The sequence below is a fragment of the Pituophis catenifer genome, unplaced genomic scaffold (genome assembly GCF_029215685.1).
Source record: "Pituophis catenifer annectens isolate HBS135680 unplaced genomic scaffold, rPitCat1.0.hap2 SCAF_3, whole genome shotgun sequence".
Lineage (NCBI taxonomy): Eukaryota > Metazoa > Chordata > Lepidosauria > Squamata > Colubridae > Pituophis > Pituophis catenifer.
This window is the reverse complement of record NW_027256883.1, coordinates 167,754,782-167,767,384: the sequence shown is the minus strand read 5'-3', so window position 1 is coordinate 167,767,384 and position 12,603 is coordinate 167,754,782. Positions and strand designations below refer to the sequence as shown.

Here is a 12,603-nt window from a genome sequence, read left to right as displayed (position 1 = left end):
ATATTTTAAGGATATATAGTACGGTTTTGCTAAAATATTAATCAGAAAAAACAAACCCACAAAGAGGGCATTTTGGATTTTGTAATATAAACAAGCCTTGGCACCTAATATTTTTAGACTGCTACTTTTCTAGACACTAGATAAAATTGGCTTGATTTAGGGCAAACACACACATATACACATTACTTGGTCCACTTAGTGTACTATTCCCTATAATCTACCATGATGGACCGCAGCTCTTCTATGTGAATTCTTGTTCTCTATGATTGAGCTATGGACATCTTCCATTGCTCTCCACACAAAATTTGCAGATTCTGCCTTTGTTCTGATAAATTTTTAATTCCCAAGAGGTACTACAAAGATGAAATCGAGACATGCATAAACATAATTATAGCCAGAATCAAACCCTCTGCTGTCATCAAAGATTTATGGTGATATAAGTATGTAAGTACTGTAACAGTAACTTCCTCTTTTTTATTTTACAATTGGAGGACAAGCTATACCAAGTGATCAGATCTTAATAGAACCTCAACAGTGTGTTCAGGATAAAAGCCTGGATACTGGAAACTATTATAAGACTAACTTGCATTGTAAAGTTTAACTTCTCTCCCAGAATTGAAAGCTAAATTTGAGTTGAGTATTGCATGTTTCTCTCTTGTGAACACATACACACATGACTATCCTATTAGGACGCCATCTGTATTATGGCAAGTATTCCTTGTTATCTGGGAAACTAACCTGAATGATAGCTAGATTGACTGAAACATCTATTTGCCACATGCAGTGAGATACCAACCCCCAGGTTATCATTAACCTTATTTTCTATTTCCAGCATCTTGAACTTCCCTTCTGCTTTTCTTGTACTGAAGCCACATGCATGCAGCTGCAGACCTATTTCTGCAGGCTTATAATGGAACAGACCGGTCACATGCTGTTGTCACCAACCCACACATCGTTATCCCCACCTCAGAAGCTAAAACACATTGTTCTGAAGGATGGAATCTAATACTCTAATCTTGTTTAATCATCCATGCATTTTGACACATTTTATGTTAAATTATCTGTTTATTGTGCTGAGGAACTATACATTCTCATCAAGAGAAACTATAGCCCACAGCTCAGAAAGAAAGCCACAGAGGCAGAGGAATATCTTGTGCTCAAGAAGGTGGAATTCATCAGTCCCGACAGTCTCACAGCCCCTTCATCCTAACTGGAAGCAACATAATAATGGATACAAAATGACTCAGATATCTCTTTTCTCCACTCTGGGTAATGGCTAAAGAATGGATCACCTTACTTGTGGAAGATATGGAATACGCCATATATTTTACTGAAGGAGAGATAAGAATTTTGTCTTCCACACATATTACAGTAGAAGCAAAAAAAGAAAAGACAAGGATTCACAAGTCACTCAAATATCACTTTACCTATTTCACTAGATCATGTTAAGTCACCTCAAATACCCAAGTACATTATATAGCACAATATATTCTTTACAATCTTCCTCTTTACCGTCACATATTAAGATCTTCAATGCAGATTTTGTGGAACATGGAATGAAATAAGGAAACTCAACCATGCTACTACTAAATCATAGAGTGAATGTATTGACATGCAATTGTATATAAAATTCTTCATATCATGCCCACATTCAGAATACAAATAAAATATAACCCAGTTCAGCCATAAACACATTATTGTTTTTCTAAGGATAATTTCGAATTCAGTCCTGTATGTCTTCTACATTTAGAACATGTACACGTGCACATGCACATGCGTGCACAGACACACACTTACAACCAACACACAATTCCACTTTGTGGTTAGCAACATTAGACAGAGCACAGAAAAGGAGTCAGAAATATAAGACAAAGAAATTAAAGTGGAAAAACAAAGATATCCAATTAAATTTAATATACACTAATATCATCACTATTTATTTATTAAATGTATATGCCACCATCTCATTATCCAAAGTGACTCTGGATACTGTACTTCTTCATACTCTCTTTGCAAACCTTATCTTCACTATGGCAATATAGTGCTTCACGTACAGAGAGTTCTCAACTTACAACCACAATTGAGCCCAAAATTTCTGTTGCTAAGTGGGACATTCGTTAAGTGAGTTTTGCCCCACTTTACGACCTTTCTTGCCACACTTGTTAAGTGAATCACTGCAGTTGTTAAGTTAGTAACACAGTTGTTAAGTGAATCTGATTTCCCCATTGACCCCAGGACACTGCAAATATGAGTCACCTGCCAAGCATTTGAATTTTGATCACCTGAACATTGGGATGGTGCAATGGTTGTAATTCTGAAAAATGGTCATAAGTCCCTTTTTTCAGTGCTGTTGAAACTTCGGTCACTAAATGAACTGTTGTAAATTGAAGACTACCTGTATTGCCTTTTCTTCATTTAACTTGTAATCTCTGTTTACAAGTTAAAGTTGAGGAATTGATCAACATCACCCAGCAATATCTAAACTTCTAAATCTTTCCACTTTTCCTTCATATATTTGTATTGCAATGTACTTCTCATTCATTCGTTCCATATGATCAAATCACCTCAATATCTCTTTTACATACTGGTCACTTAGTTTTGTACTTCTATTCATCCATTTCTTCCTACTTTCCATCTCTTCTGGTTTTAACCACATGCACTTCTTAAATAAATCTATTCTCAATGTGTTCGACTTGAGTATCACGTAACATGTTTATCTCTTAATACCATAAAATACAATCAATACAAGTAGGTAGAAAAACACTTACCTATAGTTTTCATTTCTTTCCATAAACATATTTTTTCATCACACACTATATACTACCCACATGTATACCATTAGTATTTCTTAATTTTTTTCTGACTCCATCCATTTCTCCATATTTATTAATCATTGCTTAATAGAGTTCCATATTTCTTTAAAAACTGATACTGTTGTGAAGAATATTTTATATATTAAATATAGCAAGGCTATATTTAAATCCTAGGTTAAATTTTACCTTCCATGTAGCTGTATTTCTCCTGAAGTAGGCAAACATCCGTGTGAACCAATTGTAGATTTCATTCAATGTTAGCTGCCTGTCAGGTGTCTCAAGGATAGCCTATATTTAGACATGATAAAAAGTCACTCTCAGATATAAGACTCAGCATTTCTCATCACCATTCCTGAGTCAACTACTATTAAAAATGTCAAAAGGGACTGACATTACTAGGGTATGTTTACAAAACTTTCAACCACTTGTTAAAAATGCTGAACCTAGGACAAAATTAATACATATTGATTTTTTCTTCACTTAATGATTAGAAAATGAAGTGGGAATTAGTGTGAGCAAAGTAGCCATATAGATCCAATATTATTGAGTTTTCCCATGGAATGATGTTACCCAGAAACCACAGGTTTTTAGTGAATTGAATTTATGACTCAGCAAAAGCTATATGACAAAGCGTTAAGAGTAACATACACATTTGTGAACCAACCAGTTGACATTAAAAATGTAGAAGTATCTAGGAACGACATACTGTAACATCATTACTTATCATTACTTATTCCAAGACAAAGCAGTAGAAGCCAGTAAAGGTATGTATTATGGACACAACAATGTGTCACCATGCAGCTGGGTAGCAAAAGAAAATGTAAAGACCATACAGTCTTTTTATTAAGTTGTATTTGTATCTTCAGAGAAATTCAATATTTGCTAATACCAGGTTATTATGGATTCCAGGAAGTGATATTCAAAATCCCCAAATACAATGAAATTGGTTCTTTCAATATTTTATTTTAAAAAGTAACCAGACCATCCAGCCTAACCATTTATTTTCTTTGTCTGAATGTAGAACACCATTTTGTAGGCTTAATGATGTCTAAAGTAATTTTTATTTTTTAAAAAATAAGTATTTCTCATTTTTTTCATTTAATTTTTAGTTAAATTAAAAATTACTCTTAATTTTTTAAAATTTTAATTTCAATTTATATGGCTATCTCTCACATAAGCCAGTAAATCTAATAAGGTTATCCATCTCACATAAGGAAGTAGATCTAATCTATGTAGATCAGGAGTAGCAGTGCTCAGGGTATACAGGTTTTAGATAGTTGTATGTAGCAGAAGATTCTCTTATGCAAATACAATAATATTCTGTTCTACATACAGTACTGTAGGCTTAACTGCTGAGAACAAGATCTGCTAAATAGTAAGTACAAAATTGCTGCTAATTATTATTCCCAAAGTACAAAAATGGAGCAGACTAAGCAAGGCAGGTACAGTAATCATGTCTCCAAGCTGAGAATTGTACTATACAGACAAAGACAGGTTATCGATATGTACTCAAGCGTTCTTCAAAAACTGGTTATGATTCTTATGCCCTTGCTTCTAATTATATAGCAAAAGAAGAGCACCCTAAAATGGTTCCTTCTTTTTTCAGATAACAGGTTGGCTTTCACATTTACTAACTCAGATCAGACAATACTTCAGGCACTTGGCACAATCAGTTTTAGGTGGTGGTGCAGTTAAAAATGGAACATAATCAAAATTTGCAAGACTAGGATGGAGACAGTAAATTTCTATCAGCTGTTAACTCAGCAGGGTTGGGATGTTTGAAAGAGTAATTTGATCTAACCTAATATTTTTACATATGTCCCTACCTGCACCAAGGGGAAAACTATTTGGGGGAGCTGCTAAATGAGAATATTTGTGTAAACTTTCCAAGTATCTCTTGGAAAAGTTTGTCAAATCATAGATATCCCAAAGTGGTTAATCTGAAAGACCTGAAAATAACAGGAATAAATTCCCAGGAAATGATCTAATTTAGACTTTTTTGCATAGGCTTTAAAAGACTAATTCTAAAACAGAGGTAATAGAAGTAATGATCTTAGCTTGTCCTTCTAAGCATATTTTAAATGCAAATATAGAGTTTATAAAGGCATTTATTCAGCCAGAAGGAAATAGGGCTATAAGGTCAGAGCCCCAGGAAAATACTGTAGCCTATACTTTTACGCTACCCAGCTTGTTTCTATTCACTGTAAAATGGAAATGCTGGCCCAATATAGTATTATCAGGGAGCAATAGTAGCCATTTTCAATGAAAATGAATTTGAATTTAGTGAATTCAGTGAATTTAGCTTTTTTTTTTTGGTATATAGCTTTATTAAGTTTTTTTAAGTAAAAGTAAAAAAAACCTAACAGAAAATGAATAGTCAAGAAAGAAGATAGAATAGAGAAAGAAATGAGAATTGAACTTTTTTGAAGATGTGCTATAGAAGGTTGCTGTTCATACAGGACATTATGACCCAAAGAAAACTACAGTATATCTGCTCTGCCAGACAATTAAGACTGGAAGGAGACATCAGTAGTTTCAAACCACTAACATGAATATATAGGAACTCTATAGTCTTACATAAATGAACCATGTGGTTATACCGCTTCTAAAAATCAGAAACATTTGGTACAAATGAATCTACAGTAAACACTGATCTCTTCTTTGTGTATGAGAGAACAATATATACAAATATTAAATGTTTTAATATGACTAGTTAAATTAACCTACTAATGAGTATTAATAAAAATATTTCTCTCAACAAAATTTATCAGAAAACAGCATTAATCAATAAAAGTTATTTTAAAGGGAGACTTTTGTTATTCAGTACAAGGTTAGCAATTCTGAAAGAAATAACTTTAACTTTACATTGCTGTATTTCTGAAAACCCTGGAAGACACTGAAGGGCAGATTTTTTACTAATGAGAATTGAGCATACCACTGTCATTTTTTTTTTAAATAAAAAGTTCCTTCCCTACCCTTATTCAGGGAGCTATTAACCTGACTATATAAAGCGGTGCATTAAGAAGCACTAAGGTCACAACTGCCAAGAGCTGTCTGATTCGAGCAGGATACAACTATAATTATAAATAATTAAAGAGCAATAAAAACTAGAAATACAACCCTCATGTCTTTGTCTCTAGGTCTCTCTTCACACAAAATAGACAAAAGAAAAAAAGAATATGTATTTGATTCATTTACCAGCAGTACTAGAATGCTTAGTGAAAGGCACAAACGAAGGCTTAAGACCACAGATAATTTTGCTCTCAAGATGTAAATCGGCAGTTAAATTTGCAGCTTAACCAAACTGCATTCCCCAGAGTTAGGACAGAAAGCAACAATCTTAGAGTATGTTCCGGGCACATTAGAAACACTTGCCACAATTAACAATTGAGTATAAGTGTGAGCACTTTGTAAGAAGGATTGCTGCCTTTTTCAGATAGCATTATATTTATATGCATTCTTACAAAATAAAGAGGTTTTTTTTACCTGTCTGATAAGTGAGGCATATGTGAAGGGAGGGCGGACATCTGCATTTTTGTAAAATTCATGATTCTGTGCAAGTTCTAGGCAGAAGAAAGTAAGTTATAAAGAACAGCAAAAGGCATTCCAAATGATCAATTTCAGCACAATATCTGATGTAACTGGAACTTCTCCTCAACGATCTCACCTGAGGAAATTGGTGTGCAGAACTTCTCTGAGTTTCTCCTGCGAATAGGCCCTACATTGTGTAAAGTGGAGGAGCTGATAACAGAAGGACCCTGTCGCAATGGAGTAATGGGTGCAGTTGCAGAGGTGGGGGGATGAGGTAATCCATCAGGAAAGGTATCAGAAGTGCTTTTGGACATTGTAGCGCTGGAAACCAGATTCAGCTGCTCAAGGAGGATTAAAAGAAGACCATGATTAGAACTAGTGCAGAAGTAAGTGAGCAAACAATATTTGTTAAGATGAAGCAGGTGGTGAGCATTATTTATCAATAAAGATAACTATAACAGTGAAAGTAAATATATTTCAATGAGACCTCATTCATTGACAGTTGGTGGAGACAGATTCATGATATCAGAACCACTGTATTTCAAAGTATATTGGACCAAGTCATGACAAGTTGATTTTTGAAACCCTTTACCAACTTTAGTTATAACAAAGCCTGTTGTTTGGTATAGGAAAAAAATATTACCACCTAAAAATATACTTAAAACAAAAAATTAAAACAAAAACGAATCCTTAGTATTTTTTTGGGGGGGGTGGGGTATAGACAGATTTTAAGAGGAATAATTTTCAGTGATGATTATCCAACTCTATCACCTCAAAGTTCATCATTATTAAATCTGTATCACAACTGGTGCTAAAGTTAAAGAATTAGGCTTGCAAAAGTTTAAATTCCACTCTGCAGAGAAAAAAGTGGTGTGATGTATATTGGGGACAATGTACCCAAATTCCCTAATATTGTAACCTGATTTGATAGCTTCATATCAACACCGAATCACACACTGCAGTACTGGACCAACCAACCAACTGAATAGGGATCTGAATCTTACTTTAATATTAGAAATGTTGCAACTTAGAAAAGTTTTTTTTATATAAAAGAGATCAGAAAAGGCAGACACAACTTGTTTCTTATAGGTGGGAATATCGACATGACTCAGCTCAGGAGAAATGGCTGGAGGACACATTAGTGGGCGATATAGAACTGAATCTAAGGATGTGGATTGGAATCTTTCGAGCATGATATCAGCTGCTGTAGGTTGGATCACTGGCCTTCTAAGTTATTTGAGCAAACAAGGCAGTAATAGGAACTGAATTTGAAAGATAATAATGCTTTTTTGAAAGAGGCTTTTGTGCTAACAATCTTGAAGGAAGATTTATGCTACCCACCTCTATAGACTGCCTGCATCCTACAGACAAATCTGTGGCATTCATGTGTAGCTATGGCTACACATGAACGATCGTTAGCAGATTAGTGTGAAGGGTCTTGGCCATTTGAAACTAGTCTTGATCATTTTTCTGGAGATCAGGCTTTGATATAGTTACACATGCTTCAGTCATATTCATACTGGACATGTAGAATTTAATTTATATGGCATATCTCTGAAAAAGCTAAAGCAGCTCACCCTGGTCCAGATGGCCTTTGCAGCATATAACAGCTACCAATAGGATTGCAAAACTTTTCTTTACATTAATAACAAAGTGATTTTATGATTTTGATTGTTATGCACTTTCTATACATATCTTTCTATACATATCTTTCTATACATATTTATTTATTTATTTATTTTATTTATTTATTCAAATTTCTATACCGCCCTTCTCCTTTCGGACTTTTAACATGAATCACTCTGGTGCTTTTGAAATAAAAAACAGTAGATAATTTCCTAAAATCAATCAATCAATCAATCAATCAATCAATCAATCAATCAATCATCACATTATACCAATCCTGTAAGAGCTACACTGGTTATCAAACAGCTTTCAGCTTCTAATTCAAAATGCTGGTTTCTGAGATACAGAACAACTTAGCATGTTTCTCCTTCCTACATTTTGCTTGCTAAAAACAGAAGGGACAGGGGGTTCTACTTCCTGTTTATCATAAAAACATGTTTGAAGGGGAAAAACAAGTCTTCGCAATGGCTGCACCCAGACTAAAAAATGTTTTGCCCTGGACAGCTGCATCTTTCTTTGTTGGTCTTCACTATATGCTAAGACAACTATACAAAGTTTTATTTGTGTATGGCAGATATTGTTACATTTTGATCCAGCTCCTTGACTGATTGATTTATACTATTTTTTACAATTTGTTTTGCAATTTTTACATGATATAAACCATATTGTTTGATGCTTTTGGCAAGAGAGATAGGACACAAATATCTTCCAATAAGGAAGGCAGTGGTAGCAATATATTTCTTTACTCCTTCCTCAAGTTATGATTACAGTTGCCTTCCTTCTCATGGACTGTGGTAACAAGGTCCAAATGCCATATGGGCAAAATGCAGAACAAGATGGCAAAAAGAAAATATTAAATATTTGGGTTAACAATGCAAATTATTCTAGCAGGGTTTCTGACTGATGTTGTCTAGGGCATCAGTGTCACAAGCTGGCTTTTCCTTAGTAGCCATATGGAATGGCTGATAAACACTTAAATGGGCAACAGATCAGGAAGGAGCAGTGACACACCCTACATGTAACTTCCTAGGTCTTGTTAGTATCCGTCATGACATCAGGATTGTGTCTGCTGTCTCTACATTTCCAAATAACAGAGCTTTTCAGCTCTTGCTGGTAGTCCCTCACTTAAGCAGCAGTGCACTTTTTCTATTGTTTGGTTTTCTAAGTTCAAGAATGACATTTTCTTTTCTATTAATGGCGTATATCAGTGATTTTGGCTAACTAGGCACAACTTGTAAGCTATGCTGTATCAAAACAACTTCACTCTGTCTGTATATAGAAAGAACAGATTAACACTCCTAAAGTAGACCTAGCAAAGGACTTATTATTTTTATTTATACAGTCTGCCAGCAGCATTACAATGCTTTATGGAGTCACATGGAGACAAATTATTGCATGGAAGAGCTTACCTAACCTTTGGATCAACCTTGTAGGAAACCCTGAAGCCTGAATCCTTAAGAGGATTTGGAGGCAACCATTAGAACAAGAGCATCACTATGATAAAACACGACTACTGTTGCTAATTGGTCTGTCAGTTATTATAATCTCATCTGACCTCTATGATTTCATCTGAGGAGAGCAATCTCCAAGCATTCAAACAAGTTGCTTGAGAAAACAGTAACATCTTATTTAGTATCTTCAGTAGGAACAAAAATCATTTGTCTTCCACAGTATCTTCATGCTCCTTGGAAACAGTACCTCCACTTTGAGCTTAATAATAATGTCATAGTCAGCACTGGCTTTCAGCCCTGAATCAGTCCCCCAAGATGATGACATCATCTTTTAGAATAAATCCTATTATAAAGAGAAGTTGGGGCATATGTGTCAGGAATGACCAGACTTACAGGCTGACTGAAGGGTTTTGGCTCTGAAGGTCTCATATGCAGATGGGCCATCATTGCCTGGAGACGTTCACTTTCTTTAGCTAGCTGTGGAGAGAACCAAACAGGAAGTTATTTGTTTGGAGGAAACATCCCTTACAATAGTCAATTCATTTATTTAGAAAAAGGGGCAAGATAAAAGTTCATTTGATAACCATTCCCTAGAATGGCTCCCTTTCCATCAGCAAGAGCCAAAACCAGCTACTTTAGCTTGCCCTGTTCAGCTTCAGAGTATGTATGTTTTTCTCTCATTTTGACTAATTGTTCTTACATGCTGTAATGTGGCATTACAAAGCTGTTCCTTTAACTCTTGCCTTGCTGCCTTTTAGAACATACCTGAAAAAGAAAAACTGTTAACTTTTCTGATTCCTTAATATCATGATTCTGGAAAGAGCGTTACATTTCCCAGGCCACTAAATTATTGTCTTTCACAACTGGATGTCAGGACCAGGAAGTGTGGTTTTCAGCTCTGATGCATTTGCTGTAAGGAAATTAGTTTTGGCTGTACAGAGACAGGCTATTACAAGCAAATAAAACTATATCCATATACAGAATTCAACATCCACAAATAACTTTTCACTCAGCTTTTCTTTTTCACATCCAACAGAACTTGGGTTATTTTCTCTACGTGTATTTGGTATTAGCACCCTGTCCCATAAAGAATGCCACTAGATTAGATCAATCATCTTTCTAATATCCTTTCCTCTCAAATATCTGCTCTTGCTTTCTTTTGCTTGCTCTCTCTTAATTTGTCATTTGTCCATGTTTCTATTATCTTGTTTCTGTTCACTTTGCTTTTGTTTTTCTCAGCTTATCCAATCACCTGCCTATCACCTGTGCAATATTATTTAAGCAGCATGCTTTATGTTGTGTGAGAGACTTTATTTTTCAGGGTGCGGGGAAGGGTGAAATACGTGCTATGGCACTGGAGAGACTGGATGCTATAAAAACAGTGGAACCTGTAGGATCTTACTGCCATCTTCATTTTCTAAATGCTCAAACTTTTCTTTGGTTCCACCCAGACCTGATGGGTCCTGAGGCAGACTGCATGGTTTATAAAGAAAGGGAAAGTTTTCTCCTTATGAGGTCCAGCATCCCTTCCCAGAAGAAAAGATGAGGGCTAAAAAGGCATGAATTAAATGCAGTGTTGAGTTTGCTGAAGGCTTGAGAAGTTCTGATATAAGGATGACCTGACAGTATTGTGGCTTTCATTACAGCTGACAGATCCATTCTTGTGATACACTGTAGGATCTCTGCAGTGAAAACTTTATAATAGGGAGCAATGGCAGGTTTTTCTTTCACACATACAACTTTCTGCTCTCTTAAAAGGATTGTCTCCCACGTAACGATCAGTAATTGCTTGAGAGTCTGTTTGAGAACAGGGCAAATTCACATAGCTGACTGAAGGCTATAAAAATGTAACTCTGCTCTTTAAATGCTCTTTGTCTGTTTTACTTGGCGTAAATGATGCATTCTTCTAGTCAACCCCATTTGCACCCACTGATTTAATTTAACTTTCAACAGAGACTGCCTCCACTACGTTATAATTGGCTATCTCCCTGGCAGTCTCTTTCCTCTGTCACTAATCCTGTTGCTGCAGAGTCATGTCCCATGAAATGCTCCTGCTTTCATCCCCATCCCCATTTTGCTCATATATAATTCATGCAACAACATGGATAAAAAGGAACTCCTGCTCCATCTCTCTGGAGTTCATCAAGCAAGTATCAGTGCTGGCAGAGCCTGCAAAGAAGTTTAAAAACGAAGGGCATTCCCTGTTACATATCATAGATTACATGCCGTTTCATCACATCCCATACATTTAACAACCATTTATAGTTATCTCCACATGGACACTTTCTCTCATCACCCTTTGCGATGCTAACTTTCAATCTGTTAATGTTACAGCCTTCTGTCACTGTTTACAATTTATGGCCCTCAAATAAATGTTATAGTTGTTACATGACTGCCATACAGATCAGTAGCAGGGTACCACTTGTCCTTACTTGTGCAGTGGCAACATTCAAAAGATGAAATGTGTGACATAAAGATATTGTGTTGTCTGCTTTCTTTTTTTAATTCTTTCCCTTTCATTGGCAATTACTTTTGGGAGAATGTGGAAATCAGCATAATTTTACATTACTAGATAGTCCCAAGTCAAAAAGAAAGAAAATTTTGCTGCTGCTGATTTCTGAACATACAGTAGTACCTAGTTTTGATAAATCCATTACCCATATTAAGAATCTATAAACTCATATGACATATCATAAAATATGTTCAGTTCTGGAACCATAAAATAAAACTCAGGTGATGGAACATTGTGGAAAATCAGTTCAGTGCCATAGAAGCACATTTCAGCTAGCGCTGCTGGATTTTATTTGTGATTGGTTCACGCATCTCAGAGTTTTTCTACATATGAGGTATGCAAATAATCAGGCTATTAAATCAGTTTCCTCTGCTCTGTAAATTGCAATATTTCTATGTTAGAAATACAACATATCAAGCAAATAGTCCACTATGTTTTTGCTTCCTTTTATATTAACTTCTGAAAGCCACAGTAGTCTACCTTGATTTGACAAACATGTCAAACATGCTACAGCAGAGCAAGTCATGAAACCTCAAGCTGCTTTTCACTAAGGGACTTTTTCACTCCACGTGAGCAGTTCTCTAACACATCATGAGGTATATGCATTGTGGAGTGGAAAAACGAGGTGTGAAGCAGGTGGTATTCAAAAAAGGTATAGCAACTGCCATTC

The 12,603-nt window shown here is 35.5% G+C and overlaps 1 protein-coding gene across 4 annotated transcripts in view; it reads right to left on the bottom strand.

Moving 5' to 3' along the window:
- FOXP4 (forkhead box P4) overlaps positions 1-12,603 on the bottom strand; it is a 170,780-nt gene that overhangs the window by 19,927 nt on the left and 138,250 nt on the right. For all 4 annotated transcript variants that reach the window (XM_070941510.1, XM_070941509.1, XM_070941511.1 and 1 more), the window contains 4 exons: positions 9,815-9,898; positions 6,481-6,682; positions 6,300-6,376; positions 3,000-3,101 (listed from right to left, as the gene is read on the bottom strand). In XM_070941510.1, the coding sequence (XP_070797611.1) occupies positions 3,000-3,101; positions 6,300-6,376; positions 6,481-6,682; positions 9,815-9,898 (465 nt within the window). The remainder of the gene's footprint in view (positions 1-2,999; positions 3,102-6,299; positions 6,377-6,480; positions 6,683-9,814; positions 9,899-12,603) is intronic.